Raw genomic sequence first — 20,047 nt, 5'->3', positions numbered from 1 at the left:
CCAGTGATAATTACCTTACCTCAGTAAAAGTTCTCAGACTTCAATAAAATTACCCAGCAGACCTCAGTAAAAATTGATTGTGTAAGTCTGCCCTAGAGGCTACTTCCAAAGCTCTAAAATGAAATCAAATCATTTGAACTTCAGACCTAATCATCATGACTCTAAAATGGCAGCTGCGATGTGATCTGTGCTAGCAGACACACTGAAAGTTTCTTCAAAAGCTGACCATGCTCCCAAATGACAGCACTAATAAGTTAAATACGTGTTATGTAAAGAACTGTCTGGAGAGGCAATTTTGAGTAAATTTTATATTGGCAGACACAGATGTGCAGTGAATTGTCAGTCTGACAAGTCTATAGCCATCAGCTAACTTGCTTATAGAGGCTATTCCAACAATGTTTACGTAATATGCGGTTTCTTTATTCGTGGTTGTTCCTAGATTTATTTGCAATGAATATCTGAAATTCAGAGTATTCCTTAAAGTTATTCCAAGAGATTGTTGGCTACTGTTTGGGAAATGCCTGTACTGATTTTGAACTAAATAAGCAGAAAGCTAAAATTCAGAGTATGGATAAGCAAATCAGCAATGCACTTGCGCAGCCATGTAGGAAAGCATGCGTTTGTGTATGTGTGTGTGTAACAACATAGCACTACTGTGATTACTGCTGTATTAAAAAAACAGCGATCTCTTTGACAACAGGCTGGGTGTAGAATTTCTGCTGGTGTAAAGCTGAGCAACTTTACCAAGCAGCCACATTAGCTGTTGCTCACTGAGAGTTTGGACCATTATTTTTACTTATCTAGTTCCATGGTTTTTGTACATGTACGAAATGTACACATTTGGTACGATTTTACATTCCCAACAGAAATAGGGCACTAGTTTAAAGAAGGCATTATATGAAAAAAGGGGAAGGAAATGGTCATGCACAGCTGATTGTTAGGCCCTTTGTCTATGGAGAATGCCTAAAACAGTTAGAATTCCACATCAGGATAATAGCTACAGAAGAAATGTGGCTTCCTTAAATCTTCTGTTTCTTTCTAATAAATTAGTTACCTTTTAAACATCAGAGGTGGTTATTCAGGGTGATGTTCTCAGCAATGGATTTGTTGTCTTTTGTAGTTCAGAAGGGGTGTGCAAACCCAAAAGCACACACAATTGGACACCTTTTAGCTGTAATAAAGTCTGAGGGGAAGCACTCTCCTCTGTCACCTACGTATGCTCCTCCTGTACCATAAATGCATAGAATACGCATCACACTTCCATTTCTTTCAACTGGCTGAGGCAAACTTTTTTGTTTCAGCTGTTCAACTAAGCTGTAAGACGTGAATTCTCTTTTAGTGTACTGCTTTCTTTTTACTGACTTTACTAATTTTTCTCCAAGACCAATCTGTGCTTAGAAAACTTTTTTGGTCTTGCACTTTGGCATGAGTTACCTCCTTTCTTCTTGGCCTCAAGGGCTTCATTTTTATGTGAGATGTGGCTCCCACAATTCCCCGGGGGTTAGGCAGTACCCATGTTTTAGGAGCAGGGGCACATTTCCTTTTCTGAAAGTGGTTTGTACTGTCTAGGCAGAGAACATGTTCTTGAGAAGTAAAGAACACAGGACAGTTGAAAGAAATTTCCTTCACTGATGCTGATTTTGTGTGTATGTGTGTGTGTGTGTGTGTTTGTGTTGGGTCAGTGGTGGTGCTGTCATTCTCTTTGATTATGACTCCCTCTCCATTATGCTATGTGACACCCTCAAAGACACGCAGGCTTAAAGTAAAATCTGGAAATATTTGGCATGATTTCACACTGCCTTGGTTTTGATATGGACAGTCTAGCAAGCGATCATTTCCCAGAGTCAGGAAGTGGATAACTAAGTAGAGTAATGAGGTGCCAACTCAAATAAATAAAGGCAGAGTGTATGTTGAGGCAGTCTGGTGACTGGTAAGGCTGGTAAGAACTGGAATTTCGCATTTTGGCTTTGCCGTCAGAGAAGATACTTATCTAATGATATCTTTAGCTGATAAAATTAAATAAACAATCCTCCTGTAACTGCTGATGCAGTGAAAAGACCTGAATTTTTCAAGGGCATGGTTGTCAAGGGCTGTAAATGAAAGAACTCCCTTGAGATATGCACATCTGGGGCTTTGCAGTTCTGTATTCCAAATTACTACAATTTACTCTCTCTATATAGCCATCTTATCTTAGAGTAATGTTGGGAATTCTGACACCTCGGAGACCTCAGAGTTTTTTTGTCCCCAAACTGATAAATTCCCAATGTTTTTGTGGGACTAGTGCTTTATTCTTTAGAGTTCTTAGATTCAGCTGAGAACCAAACAAATTTAGGATTTCTGTGTCCCTTTCTTAAGGAAACAAGCCCCAATTATCGTCATACAGCTAGCTAAATCCTAAGCTCCATGCAAGTGACTAAGTCATTATCAGACTCTCATCTCTTACCAGTCCTCTTCCTAAGTGGAAGCCAGTTCAGAATTGTAGGACACCAGAGGGAAACCCACAACAAAATTTTCAGAGTGGTTTTTCAGGACTCAGGGCATTGTAAGAACAATCTTTTTGCTTCAGATGCCAAAGAATGCTGATTTTTTGCTCCACCACCGTCCTGTCCCAGTGATTGTTTTTACACATGTCCTTATCAATGAAGTATACTTCCTATCCTGAGTTAATTGGAGTTGGTAGGTAGTTAGTGTAAAATACTATCCAGCATCTTGATCACCTCGGCTTGGCTACAGCAATATTGTTTTCAGAATATACTCTACCTCTAGAGAACAAGCAGCCTGGACCTCAGTCAGGCTCTTAGCTCTCCAGGTGAGTTTCTCTGCCTGATTTTCATCTAAGAACCTGGATGGCCTTGTTGATTAAAGCCACTTTTTTTGATTAAAAAGCAATAGGGCCATGTTTTCTATGACATGCAGACAGAAACTTGGATTCTCACAAAATCTCCCTCTCTATGATCTTAGATGATTTCTGTAGGCTTAAGTGTGCAGGGATTTCCAACACTTCAGTGAATATCTGTCAGCTATTGAAATCCTTAGATGCTCATAGAGGAAATATTAGATATTTTCTCACATGGCTACCTGAGTCCGGTCCATCTCTGTGGCAGGGAAGGGCCCTCTTTCGCCAGCGATGTTGCCATCCTTTATAGGTCACCTACTTGAGTGGTGTTTCTGCTTTTCTCTTTCAATGAAAGTATTTTGCTGGGCTGCCGCTACCTTGAGAATGAGAGGATTTCAGGATGTTACAGTTGACCCCCTGTTATAATGTGTTATTCTGAGACAAGTTTACCCTTTGTACACATTGAAGTTTCCACCCTAGACTCACCCATGCCAAGAAACATACTTCTGGTGTTTTTCCAAAACAGGTTTCCTTCCCTCTCCCAAACCACAGTATGAAAGTTAGTATGGAAAATATATTTCAATGTTATTTCAGTACTTTTGTGTCTAACCTTTCATTCTGTCTCCCTTAAAGAAATTTCCGTATCTGCCAATATAAGATACAGTTTTAAAAATTATAATAAGAATGTAAATTAAAAGATGCAGCCTTCATTGCATGTACACCTCTTCATACTCAATGAAAAGTAAATAAGTTATATTTAATTATTTAGTTCAATAATTATGTAAACACTGTGATAATAAGCAAAATTATCTTGTTTAAACTTTTCAGATTAATGAATGCTCGAAACAAATGAAACATAAAGGATAGTAGCAGTAAACAGTAAAGAATAATATCTGTGAACATGAAAGTTCAGTGGCACAATTTGCATGTTTGAATGAGATCAATTAGGTTAATGATGGATGAAAATAAGAAGTCCATGATTTAAATGCAAAATAATTCAGAAACTTGTGGGTCCATTTACTGCCAAACTTTCATCTTTCAAAGGGGATATCTAGTTCAAAGGGTTAATGTACAATCCTGACCTTTCCCATCTGGAGGTTTATGTTCAAATATGGTTTACTAGTGAAATATATTCTCACATTATTTATTTCTCTCTGAAATCTTTTACAGGGAAATCCAGAGTGGTGTATATATTCTGCATAGAAACACTAATAATATGGTGCATGCAGGTTATTCCATTTGGGTGTCATGTGTTTAAGAAAGGGCTCCAGAAGGTTTCCAGAGAAGTTTGGGAGGGATTGTTGATAATATTAAAAGCAGGCTGTTCAGAAAATAAACAAATATAATTCCCTTTCAGAAGAATGAGCCTTTAGACATAGGAAAGAGACAACCTTTGGGAAAGGATTGAAAAGACAGGGAGTGTGGCTACACTGGGAAATGGAGCACAGCAAGGTCATCCCTGAACCATTGCAAATGAATGATTGAACAGCGTAGTGCTTTGCCATGTAGAGATATGAGCTTGGGTCCAAAACCAGGTCAGCTGGGTTAGTGTGGTGGTGTTCCCGAATTAATGAGCACCAATGTTGGGAACACAACCTTATGAAGCACATTGTAGGCTTTTGAGATTGCATAGTTAATTTGGTCACAACTGGACACGCACCATGAGTAGAAATCCCCACAGTGAGTCAGTCAAGCCACTGGAGGATACGCTTCAGTGGGCATGACAAAGAAGACAAGTTAGTTCATCTACCTGAAAAGACCAGAAAACTAATATAATAGGGTAAAAGAGCAGAGCAGCTTATTTCCCGTTCTGATACACCCTTCTCTACATGAGGAGGTGAGTTCCAGATATAATAAACTGTTACAGACAGACCATTTAGCCCACTAGAGGTATTCCCAAGACTGACTGACTGACTGGTTTTTCAAGCTCCTAATCCATGTAAACATCAGTTACTGTAAAATTGATTAAAAACTAAATAGTTTCTGTGTTGTATTGATTGTGAAACTAAGATTGTGAAACTTCTAGTTTTGGTAGTGTACCTCCATCTTTTCTCATTCACCTTCCATTATAGACTATCCCATTTTAATCACATTTTTTAGCAATTATGCTGAATAAGTGTGGTATTACTGACAGCTGAGGTGTTGAAACAGGGACTATGAATATTTTTAACCAAGCACTAGATAATCAATTTTCACAGAATTAGTAACTTGGGTTTCCTGCCAGCTTGATGCTTGAGTTCAGGCACTTGTGAAATTTTGAGGGAGGGAGGGAAGGAGGGCTTCACTGATCAAGCTCTCTTTTCCCCCACATTGGCATTTGTTGTTGTTTTGCATCCAGAAGAGTGTTTTCACACTTTTTGGGGGCAAACCATTATTGATTTTTCCTTCAAAAAGCATCATTTTAAAGTAAATTTGAAAGAGGCAAGATAAAAGATGACATAATTGTCATCAAAGAGTCTCACATAACAAAGGGCTCATAGTCCTGCCTGACTGCAAAACAGTTTTTAGAGGAGTATAGAAGAAAAATACAGGAATATCCATGCAGATGTAGCACCAAGTATTCACTTTTATCAAAGCTAAATATTTCAAAAAATATTATGAAGATTAATTTTGAAGCAGTATGGCAACATATATATTGAAATGAAATACCATTACTATAACAAAATCATTTGCCCTGGATTGCCTCCTCCACAAATATTAGTAATAAAATAATTTGTCAGGCACAAAATACTGAATTATTATCTCATCTGCTTAAGCAGTGAGTCATTCATTATCTTCTCAAACAAAGCATCAGACTTACTGTATCCCCCGGGGTAATTTGATGAAGTTTACCAGTGCAGTGGGCTTTGCAAGTGCCAATTCAATGCAATAGGGCATAGGCAGAAGCCGTGCTACTTGTCATTTACAAAAGAAGTCCAATTTTGGGAAATGCTGATTCACAGCTGTAGGATGCAAGCAGCTGGTAAGTGTAAAAGCTATTAAAAATGGTGAGCGTTTTCACAGAGCTGATTGGAGTACTACTCTCTCTCAGATCTCATTTGGGATATCCAATTTGCTGTTGTTTTTGTGTACACAGGAGAGTGGTTTGTCCTTGGAATTTATGAATCTCTTTTTTTAAACTTAATTACCTAGGTTTTTTTAGAAATAGGAATAAAAATGTATAGAAATACGTAATTTTCAATAAGTTTTGTAATTGCCACCCATATACAGAAACGATGATCTTCTCTTGGTTTCAGAAAAAAGATCCGTTAAACTATCCTATGCTTACTCCAGTGCTAATTAATGAATAAAATAGATACATCATCATTTTTAGAAGCATCTGCTTATTTTATCTTTGCATCTGGAAATGATGGAAAGGTTCCAAGGAAATAAGAGAGAAAAGGCACTATGAAAAATGTGGAAGACTGTGACATAAATAGATTTCACAAACATCATACTTTTTGAAAAAAACTCAGGCAAAATAAGATCGAAAATAAATGATTTAGTCTCTCAGGAAATACTTAAAAAATCTTACCATCCGGCAGTCATTTACTACCAGGTAGCAATAATCTTTTATTGTTGGACTGTTAGATTTTTATAACCTTTTTTAAAATGATAGCACCAGAACTGTTGTTGTTCACTGATGCAATAAAATACCAGAGAAATTTATTGAAGCTCTTCAATATTCAGAAGGCTTGAGGTCGTAAAATAAAGATCTGGAGTAAAGACATGCTGTTTGCAGCTCATAATTTAGCTAAACTTGTAAGAAGAAATGTATGTTGTAATGAATTCAATCATACTAATTTGGACTCTGGTACAAAGAGGAAATGGTGGTTAGTGTGCAAAAAATTAAACAGAATGGTAAATAAATTAAAAATGACTGAGTATTATAGATCAATGCACAAGATACTGCTACACACATTTAAATGATCATGTCAGAACCTAGAGCGGTCTGGGAACAGTCAACTGGCAATAGTTGAGGGGTGGGAGGCTAATATGTTTCTATCTCTTTTGGTGGCAAACGAAAATTTGCAAGTCTTCCTCGGCATTGACAACTGCTGCCTATGCAGACAACTTAAAATAATAACCCTCAGGGAGAGAAACCTGCCCATTCATCTGGGCAGGGTAGTAATACTGTGATCGATTGCTTGCAGGACTCTCATTAAACAGAACGCAACAGGTTGTGGCAAGAGGAGAAAGTGCAATGAGCCTCACCATCTAAACACAGGAGAATTTCATATATTGCGGGGAAGCACAACCCACTTGCTGAGAAGACGGGAATCCTCCTGTTATTCCTAGAAATCCCAGGGAAATTTCTTCCTTGCCAAATAATCAGACAGCTGTGACATGGATGTTAGACCATAGGCATGGTTCCTGCCACACTGTACATTTTTCCCTGGGCTGCCTGGAGCTGAATTGAATGTTTTCCTAACTGAAGAGTAGTTAATAAGACATGTTCCTTGTTTTTCTTTTGGTCCATGAAGGTAGAACCTGGCATTCATGGGAAGCTCATTGATTGCAGTGAGAAGCATAGCTCTCCCACACAAGCACAGCTGTCTTCCCAAATGGATGAAATGGCATGTTTCATATTAATGGCTGCAATGCAGAATTACATTGTGAAACAAAGCCTTTAGTTTATTTTATTAGCAGTACTTTTAAGGCTCTGTAAGTCATTGTGTATAGAAGAAAAGAACTTCTAGTCACAAAAGGTAATTAAAAACATTTAGTCGCCATCCTAAAAGATTAAGTAAGAGGCAGTATCAGTGGTTTTAGAAGGAAAGTTTTGAATACAGTTGTGCTTCTTGCAGTATTATGAGCATTTGCTTCCTCTGACAAACTCAATAGCTGTTCTTTTCTCCCCTCCCTGTATTGGTGTAATACTTATTACTGTTAACAGAATTTGTAGACAAACACTAAGTCCAGCAAGGAGCACAGATTTCATTATAACAATCTCAGATTCTTACCGGAGATGGAGGCAGTCAGAACAGCATAAACGACAGAGAGAGAGTCACCTTCAAAGAAAACATATATCAGAATCAAAGTGTTCCAGTGAAGGCCTGGGGTCAAATTATGTTAATGGACTGTTTTAAATTATTTAGAACATGAAGGGTGGAAGGCATGCATTTGCCCTGATTTTGAAACAGGCATCTGATCTTTTAATTTGGTTGCATGGAGACTAATCAGATTGAATGGGGGATCATTTTGGAGGTTTTATTGATGTTTGTTTTACTATTATACTGTGTAGAGGTGTGTGTACCTTTTTATTGGCAATAGGCAAACATGAAAAGGTAGTTTTGTGATTGCTGCTAGGCTGTTTTAGTTGAAAGCTCAGAATACTTTTAAAATTTTGTTTGAACTCCTTTTCCTCCCTTTCTTTCTACCATTTTCACTAGATCTAGCTCTTTTGGTATTAGCCAGTCTTTAAGTTCAAACACAGTGAAAAATAAAGCAAGCGCAAAATCTCCCATGTGTTTTAAGAAAGAGAGATTTAGGGAGCAGACATCATACTGAGATATACCATTCATAGAGGAAAGAGCAAAAACCTCACCAGTGGATTTTTATTTCTGGACCCCCAGATAATCATAAACTAAAATAACTAAAGAGATTCATCTTTCTCCATTCACCTTATGTATCACTTTATTGAACCTCTGATGTTACTGTCACCAAATGTGACAATTTTTCCATGCCAAATTTTTTAATATCCTAAAGACCAGAAAAAAAATGATTCTCTGGTGAGGGACATGACTGGAAACCAAGAGAAATGTTACCTTCCTGATACTCTCATCTATTTCTGTAGAATGATCTGAATCAACCTTTCTTCCCACAACTCTAAATTGAAGCCAATAATACTTTCTATAGAGATAAAAATTCTTAAGTTTTATTTTAGTATTTATTCATTTAAATTGCATGCATTCAAACATTATGTGTACTACTTGATAATATATGCCAATACCATAAAATGTTCTAGAATAATCCTAGAATATGTTTAGCAAAGTTAGCTGTTTTCTTCCTGATTGCTACTTAAACGAGCATATAACTTGTCTTATGCTTATTATTATACTTGAACTGCTTTGATCAGGATGAAAACATGATAGGCAGGTACAAGGAGATGGTCAGAACATTTGTGAAATTTCTGTATAGCATGCAAAACCATGAAGGCCAATACTACAGCAGATGGTCAGTGAAATTTTGTACATCTTGCATCTTCCTATCTTCCCATCTTCACTTTGGGAAGTAGGAGTTACAGATTTCTTGCAATAAATATATTTAAAAGTCCAAAGGCTTGAAGGGCATTGAGACATTACACTTCATATGAAATAATAATGTGCAAGCAAAAATACCCTAGCTAGGTACATAGACATCACCAATTTGGAAAAGGAATTGTAAAATTTAGGCCAGTATTAATACCTGCTTACTGGCATTGTGATTACATTTAGTGATTTTCACAATTGTTTGCAAAATGTTTAGCAATGTTTAAATATTAAAAATGTTGCCATCTTTGCCAAGTGAGAAGGTTGTCATACTCCAAGGGCACCAGCTCTAAAAAAGGCCTATGAAAACATTTCAATAAAATCTTGGTTATGCTGGCTCTGAATTTACGTAGGAACAGTTTGCATAGTACTGCTAATTTGTGGACTTGTAATTTGTAATGTAAAATGGATTAAGAATTTTCTAATACCTTTTAGTGTGTCAGAAAATCTTGATTTGTCCAAACTAGGACATAGGTAAGAGGAAAACGTTTTCAAGTTCAAAGTGAAATCTTAGTTCAAAACCAGAGTGGAAGGGAGACCTTAGAATACCTGACAGACCTCTGTTATCACACAGGAGTTCAGCACACGGGTCCTTGCACTCCTTGCCTCAGACCAATTCTTAATCCAAAGACTCTGAAAGACTTCATTTTCTCATAGATCCGAGCACCGGCTCTAATCACTCATCTAAAGAGCTAGTCTTGGTGGGCTGGTGAATACTTAAAGCAGAATACCTACAAATGAGGCAGTACAGAAATGGATTCTGAAGTTTGGGGGGTAGGGGGTATAGCAGCCCTCTGAGATGTAAAACGCTGAAGTACAGGAAACTTCTACAGAGAATAATTTTACTTTCTCTGTAAGTAAAAAGAAGCAGAAGTCCTTGTTCAGTTCTGCTTCCTGAGACTTGGGCCCATTGGATGATATTTGGGGTGCTGAGTTTAAATTTCGTAATAAGTTTTTGCATTCATTTTTTTTTTAAAAACTATAATTCAGCAGAGAAGTTGGAAATCAGGAGGCATGACTTGGGATCTCCATATCTGATATGATATTCCTTTGGAAGTTTCTGCAGTGGAGAACCACTAAGAGTTTTTTATTAAACCTCCTTTCACTGGAAGCCCAAGGAATGCTAAGCTTTAAGCAATGCAGAGATCTGCCTCTTAACCAAGTTCACAGTGAACTCTAGCAGCAAATATTGCTTCTCTTAAGCATAAATACACTAATTTTGTGGAGAAAAGACAGTGATGCATGCATATTTGAACAGGTGGCATGTTCAGCACCACTGTAATTCTAAAGTGTCAGGTCACTAATATTTCTACTTTCGATTTACCTTCTCATCGTCCTTTCTTAAAAGTCTCAACATATTCTCTGTGTTCCACCCACCCTAACCTCTGCCCAAGGAAAGATGTGGTTTTATTTTCTGTTTTTAGGACTGTAATTACATTAACTGGAACATGATTACATTAAGGAGAGAATGTTTTATATCATAACAGAATTAATTTATGATTACCATATTTGATCTTTTTTTCATTTCACTGCCAATTCCTTTTTATCTCAATCCCTTGCTGTAATATATGTTTTAATATAATGTTACCACTTCCTCTCATACAATGACTTTTCTTCTGAAATCTGGTTAGTCCCACATGCCTTTTGCTGATCAATGCCCTAGGACGTGTAGGGGTCATCCATTGCCTTAGTCACTCAGTCAGTAGCTGGAAGTACCATGACAAAGTATCCAGAAAAGTTCTAGTAACTGAAAGAACCAGGGACTCATCTTCTAAAGTTACTTAAGAAGAAGAGGCTAAATTACTTTTTATTATCTTGGAACAAGAACGTGCCATTAGGCATTCATTTTCTGGTTCAGTTGGTGACATGTTTTATAATCTTAAAAAAATTTATTTAGATTTATGCATTCTGTTTCCCCTTTTACTCTGTGATTGTCAAGGACTTACACATATACTTTAACATAATCTGTCACGTGCGATTCTTCCAGTGGCTTCCATGTGATTACTCTACATGAACAAATTTAAGCCTGCATGTAACCTTTTAAGAGCTTTACTTTATGAATTCCTTAGGGTTATAAAATACTATAAATACATAATAAACTCTTTCTTACTTGAAGCAATGTAAAAATAGCAAGTGCATTTCGAACAAAAGAAAAAACATCTAGCGAAGGATATCTGATCAACAGCAAAGGTCTGATGAGTGATAACATCCACCTTTATGCTGAAGTAGTTTCAAAGAGATTAGATCAATCAGTAAAGTAATTCCACAAGGTATTAAAATTGCCATTAGTTATATCTAGGAGTACAACAAAAATAATGTGCTGAAGTGTTTAATTTGTTCGTGTATCAGATAACATTCATTACCAGTGTAAGCTGAAATACTTTTTCTACATGCATTTACCAATTCTATATGTTGCTGAATAAAGATGGTATTATTTGCCATTCTAATATAGGTGGAATTACGGAAAAAAACAGCCTGATCAAAATAAGATATATCTTCCTAAAGCTTTGAAATGGCATCTCTGCTCTTGTGCAGTGAGATTCACCCAAAATGAAACTTTCGTCTTTGGTCTGCTGAAGCGTGAGGGCGTATATAAAAAAACATCCCTAGCTTTCATCTGAAACTGCTGTTAAGCTGGTATTACCAGAAGAAAGTCAAGTTCGTGGCACAGGGTGGGCAGAACAATGAAGGTATCTTGCTATGTGTCTAAAGACATGTTCAAGTCTCAGTTCGGACTGGTCCAAACAATCAATTGCAGCTTGTAAGTGCCTCATTATTCAAGATAAAGACTTGAGGGCTGTGCAGGTCTCACACTTTTGGAATTGCAGTTGAATAAATAAGTCATTGAGTATGGAAACCAGTGTGTTTTACTATGCAGGCTTGTTGGATTACCTATGCTCAAGTAAAGCTTCTTTTTTTTTTAATGAAATTTTCCCAGTACTTACTGTTTTGCTGATACTTACCCTCTAGATAACTTCCTTAGAGGTCAGGATAAGTGCATACCTGTAGGTACCATGAAGAAGTTTTAGTCACCAGTCCTTTGATCATAAGAATTCTGCTTAAAATACTGTTCTATAATCTTTTGTTACTATGAAACTACCAGGCCAAATCCTAAAATGATGTAAATTAATAAAGTCCTATTAAGCCTAACTGATATAAATTGGTATGGTTCTGCTGACTTTAGAAGAGAGGCAACAGAGGATCTACTCTGTGCATTTGTTTTGGTTGTCCAAGGAGAGATTTTTGGGGGTACATCTACATTATTTAAAATGAGCTGATGAGCAAATCTGAAAACTTTGTCTGACACAGAGAAAAAAGTAAGTCAACCTATTTTGCAGTATTGTGGTTGTTGCGTAATCTAGGTTAGTCAGCTCTGTCCAGAAGTGCATGGAGAACAGAGTGCTGTATGGGGCATTAAATAAAGGAGGAATAGGAACTGTATCAAGATGGGGGGAAATAGCACTGCATTGATCTGTGCAAATGCAAGCTTAATTGTCTGAAAGACCCTCTTCAATTTTTATTTGGGTCACTTATGGTAATGTGTAAAATGCTGGTCATTTTTTAAGTACTTAAGCCAGCAATGCTAGCTAGGTAGGCCTTTAATTTCTTTTTCACCTCTGACTATCATTATTACTTCCATGCAAAATTTAGCTCTTTTTCACATTTCTCTGGAAAGCTCTTGATCTCATTGCATTAGTTGTCTCCATCCCTCAGTTAAATCCTTCATATATTCCTGTCTGATACTAATTTGTTCCTCTGGTCCAATGTATAGTCAAGAGAGTAACTTATTCATCTCCAGTAGCACCACTGAAATCACAGAAGTACTTGATGCCGAGATTTATCAAGGCACTTCAGGTCAATGCCTTAAGCATGTGCTAAAAATGAAGCAGATGCCTGCATGAACCCCAAGGATTAGTTTCCTGCATAATGGTTTCCAGGGTCCTTAAAAATGTGAAGGTGTGGAACAGATTCACTACTGGTGTAAGGTTAGCAGAGCTCTACTGAAATCCAAATGACTCTTACAATGACTTTAGTGGAATTATGACAAGTCTACACTAAACCTTCCCCTTTTTTGTGCAGTGCTGGTAATTACGATATGCCAAAAATAAAAATCAAAGTTAGAAAAAGCTTTATATCTGGGCATTTGATACACCAGAGGGTTGTTCAACCATTCAGAGGGACCTCTACAGGCTGGAGAGATGGGCAGAGAGGAACCTCAGGAAGTTTGACAGTGGGAGGTGCGAAGTCCAGCACCTAGGGAGAAGTAACTCCATGCACCAGTACAGGCTGGAGGGCAGCTCTGCAGAGAATGACCTGGAAGTCCTGGACGAGTTGACCATGAGCCAGCAATGCCACCTTGTGGCAAAGAATGCCAGTGATATCCTGGGCTGCATTAGGCAGAGCGTTGCCAGCACTTCGAGAGAGGTGATCCTTCCCCTCTGCAAGGCATTGGTGAGGCCACAGCTGAAGTGCTGGGTCCAGTTCTGGGCTACCAGTACAAGAGAACTACTGGAGCAAGTCCAGAGAAGGGCTATTAAAATGGTTAAGGAGCTGGAGTATGTCTCATATAAGGAAAGGCTGAGAGAGCAGGAACTATTTAGCCCAGAGAAGAGAAGGCTCAAGGCAGATCTTATCAGTGTGTATAGATAACTGAAGGGAAGGTGTAAAGAAGATGGAGTCAGACTCTTCTTAGTGGTGCCTGGTGACAAGACGAGAGGCAATGGGCACAAACTGAAACACAGGAAGCTCCATCTGAATCTAAGAAAAAACTTTTTGTTTACTGTGAGGGTGACTGAGCACTGGAACAGGTTGCCCATAAAGGCTGTGGAGTCTCCATCTTTGGAGATACTCAGAACCCAACCAGACACATTCCTGGTCAACCTGCTGTAGGTGAACCTGCTTGAGCAGGAGGATTGGACTAGATGATCTCCAGAGGTCACTTGCAACCTCAACTGTTCTGTGATTCTGTGATTTTTAATTGTTTACATGCTATTGAGTGTTTAATAGAAATATTAGCATCTCAGTATGAGAGTGTATCCTTACAGCATATCATTTTTCCATTTGATTTTGTAGTGTCATACTCTTTCACATTTTGTTGATAATGGGACGTCTGTGGTGTCACTTGTCACACTGCTACCTCAGTGCTAAATCAGAGAGGAACTGCAAATTGTATGGGCCAAAACTTGGATAAACCTAGTTTTGCAGGTTAAAGTGTTTCTTGTGCCATAGATGAAGTTTGTTTTTATGTTAGGAAATTATATTATCAACTGTTTTATTCTGCATGAATATACAGTATTTATATTGTATATCTTTCTACAGTCATAAGCATGAAGTTTATAGGAATATATATTCCAGTATATAGGAATACTTTTTTGAAGCTTTGGGAAACAATTATAGACGTTTGTATGTTTCCAGATATTTAAATCATTCTTTTTGTAAATTTTGGGATGAAAAGAAAAAAAGAAAGGTTCTGTTTTAGGGGCAGCATTATTGCATTTCAGAAATAATATCCTGTAAAATGGCTGTAACAAGGTATTTTATCTAAAAGCCCATTGTAGGTTTCTTATTATGAGTTTCAAGCTTCTGCAACAATAAAAGCACTCTTATTCAAATGTATATTATTGCATTCATTCCTCTAATAGCAGTATTCCATCATATCAACCTATAAATAGACAAAGAAACAATGGCACAGAGTACTTGTTATTCATCCTGAATTTTTTTTATTCCGTTGTTAGGTATCAGTCTGTGGAATACTCACATAGAGTATTTGCATGAAATACAGAAAAAAAGTTATTTCCTCTGAGTATACATGTGCTTTCTACTTGTGTCTCCTTGGGATATAAAAATTAAGTGTTTCAGTTGCATTGGTCATTTTTATTGCCTTCTTGAAGACAATGAAAATTGCACAAGGCTTCGAGTGAAAGCACCTCCAAGTGTAAATTAAATCTTGGGTGTAGTCTTTTGTAAATGGAGAAGAATGTACTCTTTGATAATAAATCCTTTTCATGTATTTCAACAAGATGTCTATTTTTTTCTTCCTAGATACACCTTTAGTTAAAATCATTTCTTCCAATTCATGGCCTGAAGAAGGACAATCTATAGTTTTGACTTGTGAATCCAAAGGAAAACCAGTGTAAGTGATTTAACAAGCAATATGTTTTTGTTATTTTCCTTATTCTGCTGTGATTGCAATCTTCAGCTGCAGAAATCTGTTTTTGTCTTGTCCTGGGGTGTAAAGTGATCGCTGGTATAGAAAACCCCTTGAAGCCTGTCTTCATTAAGTGTCTGTAGAAGACTGGTCTTTTACTTTGTCATCTATTTTAGTTTTCAGGAAGAATTCCAGATGTGAGATTTTTTTCGGTCAGGTATATCAACCTGAAAGGAGTGCAGGCTTAATCAGTCACTATTTACATCATTGAACTGGTGAAAGGAGAGAGAAAACATCTCATGAAAAGCTTCCCACATCAACTAGCCTTAGAGAAAATATATTGAACTTTCTGGGTGCCTCAGCTGTTATTTACAAGGCAATTTGAACTTTAATGACATACACGATTTTACTACTTGGTTATTTCAGAATTTCAAAAGATTTAGACTGCTTTAAGAATATAAATTGTTTTACTTGGAAGTTAATATCCCTGCCGATAGTATTTTTAAAGGCAAGTCTGCAGAAACTACCTCTTGCACAACATCTACTATTTAAAAAGATTTTTAAAACATTTTCCCTATAGTTACGCTAGACCTCCCTCTTCATAACAGAAACTTCCTTAGTTGAGCTGCTATGCATTTAGCCATGAAGAAACATAAATAGTCACGTTGCTTAAATATTAACCTAATACTGAAAAGATTAATAATATAGTGTTGCATAGAATGATGACATGTAGCTTTAGAATGGTTTTGAGAATAATCGGATGATCATATTTTGGTTCTAGGAATGGTGCAAATTACATGCCAAAAATCATATGTCACTTAAGGTTGAATTTCTTCTTGCTGTAGCTTCAGTGACTTTATGGAACTCCTAATGTAGGAACGTGAAGTCAGATTTAGGTAAAGGGTTGGGAATTGTAGTCCAAAGTTTCCATTTTGAAAAGCTCTTGGTTTAGTCCAGCATCACTTCAACTCCATAGGTGCTTTTCTTTCTTACATTGTATGCCTATATAATTTTAAAGTAACTCATTCTGTCCAAATCTTGACTGAGCTGAGCAACTCAATATCTAGCTCATGCTTTTACTCTGTTTGAGACCAGAACGCTGGGGGTCCTTCACATTAATCTTGTATTGTGCTCAATGTAATCATTTTTCCATGTGCTCACAAAATTCAGTTCCAGCCACCTCCTGCTTTTATAATATACTTGAGGGAGAAAGAACTACCCATTTATAGAATAGCCTTTGAACCTTCACCCAGGTATTGGGAGGTACGGAGTAAGTTTCCCTGTTTCTTTCCAATCCAGCAGAAGATGCGTAAGTGCTTATTTTTATGGAAGAGATCAGCCCTGATTGCCCTGAGTGAGCAATCGGCTAGGTGGAATTTAGGATTTTCTCCATCTCAGTGTTTTCTAAATGACTAACAGTCAGCAGCTGCATGCTGAGAGTACTGTTTGGCATATTGACTTTGGGGATCCTAGCCCCAGGTGCTTAATTTTCCCTATTCAGCTAACATGCACAGTAGGCATAAAGATTTAAGCGAGGTGGTCATTACATATTTTGAGTTAGTGTTGTACACCAGGTAGATGCCAGTTCTTTCTGATCTTGGCAAGAAAGTATGCCCACTCAAATCTTTAAGTATAATATGACATTTAATCAGAATATTTAAAGGTAGGAGCAAAAGAAAATATTAGCAGTTAAATCCTCCTGTGATTCTGTGGTAAATCCTCAGTCTCTTCTGATACTGGGAACCCCAAATGATAAATCATCGGATGGACCTATTGTCAAGCAAAAGGGTTTTCATGTGAGAACATGTTGCCTCCATTTTAGATAAAGACGAGGAGAAGCAGGTGGCATAATCGCCAGTGCCATGTGGGAGCTGCCTATGGGCTCCTCCATTACAATTAGCCAGCTAAGTTTATCCTGCAGCCATATGTGCAGCACCGGACAGGCGTGTGCCCATGTGAGTTGACTCAAGTCAACTTTTCCTCAGACTACAGCAACCTCCCAGTTAGGATTGCTGCACTTCCCTGTTGCTTGTTTCAGGGGAGGGCCAGTTTGGCCTTTCAGATTTTGAGCCTTTAAATCGTCAGAAAGTTTGGAGGATTAATTTCTTGGTTTTGTAATTTTTTAATTTTGTGAGACAGACATCTGATGTTTGGACAGATGGATGTAATGGGGGGTGGAGAGCAGGAGAGTTATATAATACTTAATAGATGTTCAGTTCCTCCAGTGATTTTGCCTACCTCTAAATTTCAGACCAAAGAAGTATAGTGTTCTTCAGTACCTAGGGGTGCAGGAATCATTTCGACTATCATTAATCATCTGCACAGTAGAAGTCTACTTCTGAGCTGCTCAGTTGGGCTTTTCATTCAGGGAAGAGAAAATAGGCACTGTTATGACATAACTGATCTGATCCACAGCAGGCACCTACTGGAGAAAGAGCTGCACGGGACCTTTCCTGTGGCACTTTTTCTCCCCTGACTACATGGAGTTTAGGCAATTCAGTTATCTACCTGAGCAGTTTAGGGGACCGAACATAGATGTCTAAATATACATGTTTATATCTATCTCAAATTCAGATCTGTATCTTTTTTTTGGTCAGATGCATCTCACTATATGTTGAGCTTATAATCACATTTTCATAATCTTTGTTGAAAAATGGGCTTTTTTTCACATGCCAAGCGTATTAGACTCTGTTACAAAAAGGGACAATCAATCTTCTCAGATTTTTGATTTTCTTGTAGCCCCCACTATTAGTCAGTCATTTCTGAAGCTAATAAAAATATGGAAAATGATATGTTTCAGCTTGACATATACAATATTTTACATTTGATACATTCAATATTGTAGATATTCTTTATATATTACTATAGGAGATACTAGTTAAAAAAATAAAAAAATGGCAATTGAATTGAGGTTATTTGCTGAAAAGATTTTTTTCAAAAGAAGACTCAGTTGCAACCTTAACGGATTCAAATGAAGATTTTTCACATGGTTTTTAAAGGGCAGCCAAGGAAAAATTCCACACCACAGAATTATCAAGGTAGGGCACCTGTATGTGGTGGGCTTCGGGGCACAAATATTTTGTGCCAATAAATGCACCTCTAATTGTGCATACAACAAAAGCTGCCAACATCAGCTGCTCTGTATTGCTTCATTAGGTCAGTCTTTTACAGCACAGAGCCAGTAATAAATAGGCATCCTCCTGGGAGCAGTTTGCAGTTGCTTAGCATGAGAAACAGTAATGTCATGCTCCCAACCTACATTGTGATTACCTTCTGGCTTAGAGAGAGAGAGAGAGAAATTGGAGAGGTCTGCAGAGCCCAAATATGTCAGTGTCACAAGATGAGTAGGTGATGAAATAGTAAAGAGAAAGAAAGGGGAGGGTAAACTGTAGGCTGCATGGAGAGCTCAGAATAAACCAGCGGCCCTTCATAGCCATTTGCACACTATGGGTTAACCTCTTTACACTCCTGTCAACTTTATATTCGATTTCCTGTATGCAGCAGTCAGTCATACCAGTGAATGAGCACTTACTTATAGGTACCTTCCTCTTATATCCCAGAACGATGTTCTCAAGCTTCAGAACGGCATTAGGGATTAAAATGAAGGAAGAGTCATGCAGGATTGTAGCTCGGGTGACATTCATGATATTGAGAGCAGCTGCAGAGTAATTCTTTGCCACAAGGGAAAAGCTGAATAAGGCTAAAGCTAAAATATACTTGCCACATCTCACATCTCACCAAACTCCTCCTTGCAGTGATTCTGTCCCTCAAACCATGTGCATCGTGGATACCCTTATATCATCTTTCAAAGCTACAATATAGCCCTCAGGAAAAGCCCTGCCTAGCTCTTGCTTTTAGAAGGGAGTGGGAAGGGAACTTTACTCAGACCAAAATCTTGGGAAATCAACTGTATGTCCCCTGCATCTCCTCCTCTCTAGAGAATTGTCAGAGACATGAGAAACAACTGTCTTCAAGCTGTGAGAATTCGAGAGCTAAGGCCTTTCAGTGTATAAGGTTTGCCTTGGCCTGTCAATGGCCATGGCTTTGGACAAGAGAAAAAATGGCATCAGGCACCTGGATGAGTGCATCATTGGTTGCCAAAATGCACCAAGGCTGGCTGAAATTATCCCAAACTCTGAGGTCCCTAGCTGCTACAAAAAAATTTGTCACCTCAGCTTTCTGGTCTTTGTGTGGAGTTAGCAGTGTGGTGGCAAAAGTCCAGCAAATGGGCTGAGGGGCAGGAGAGAGGTGGGGCTGGGCAGAGGTGGTGGAGAGGAAGATGGGAAGATGATCTAGGGAGGCAGCGTGTGTGGCGGGGGAGGGTAAGAAGAGATCCGCAAATTCAGTAGCCTTGCTGTTTTACCTCTCTGCTCATTGCTGGGAGGATGAGGATAGCTCTGACTTCCGTTCAGGCTCTGTACTTATTACTAATAGGGGAATTACTCTGGCGGCAGGAGCTGTTCTTCAAGGTAAAGATTCTGTTGCTGCTGTAACAGTATGGTGAGACTCATAGAAAGAGCAGGCCAGGTTTGCTGTGTGTTCTGCAATGCTTTTGCAAAGGCGGGCTGTGTGGGGGGATTGCTAAGGTGTCCCAGCTTGATACAGGCTCTGCCACCATTTCTTCTGGCATACATGTTGTGGCCGGTGAAGAGGTAGGTTGCCTTGGCTGCCAAAGAGGTGCCAGCAAGGCTATTGCAAGAGCAGTCAGTCCTTGGGCTATCCCCTCGGGGCTCTGATTGAACTTGTTCCATGAAATGAGTCCCACGTGGTGGGGATGACCTTACTGACCATGATGTTGAGTCAGAATGGGAATAGTAAGATGATGAGGGGAGG

At 38.2% G+C, this 20,047-nt stretch overlaps 1 protein-coding gene across 4 annotated transcripts in view; it reads left to right on the top strand.

Annotated features, from left to right (window-relative positions):
* The window catches only part of CADM2 (cell adhesion molecule 2), a 675,129-nt gene that overhangs the window by 558,757 nt on the left and 96,325 nt on the right, over window positions 1-20,047 (top strand). For all 4 annotated transcript variants that reach the window (XM_026093288.2, XM_026093287.2, XM_026093286.2 and 1 more), the window contains one exon: window positions 15,109-15,199. In XM_026093288.2, the coding sequence (XP_025949073.1) occupies window positions 15,109-15,199 (91 nt within the window). The remainder of the gene's footprint in view (window positions 1-15,108; window positions 15,200-20,047) is intronic.

Source organism: Dromaius novaehollandiae, chromosome 1, assembly GCF_036370855.1.
Source record: "Dromaius novaehollandiae isolate bDroNov1 chromosome 1, bDroNov1.hap1, whole genome shotgun sequence".
NCBI lineage: Eukaryota > Metazoa > Chordata > Aves > Casuariiformes > Dromaiidae > Dromaius > Dromaius novaehollandiae.
The sequence above is the reverse complement of the archived record's forward strand: the minus strand, read 5'-3'. Positions and strand labels throughout refer to the sequence as shown.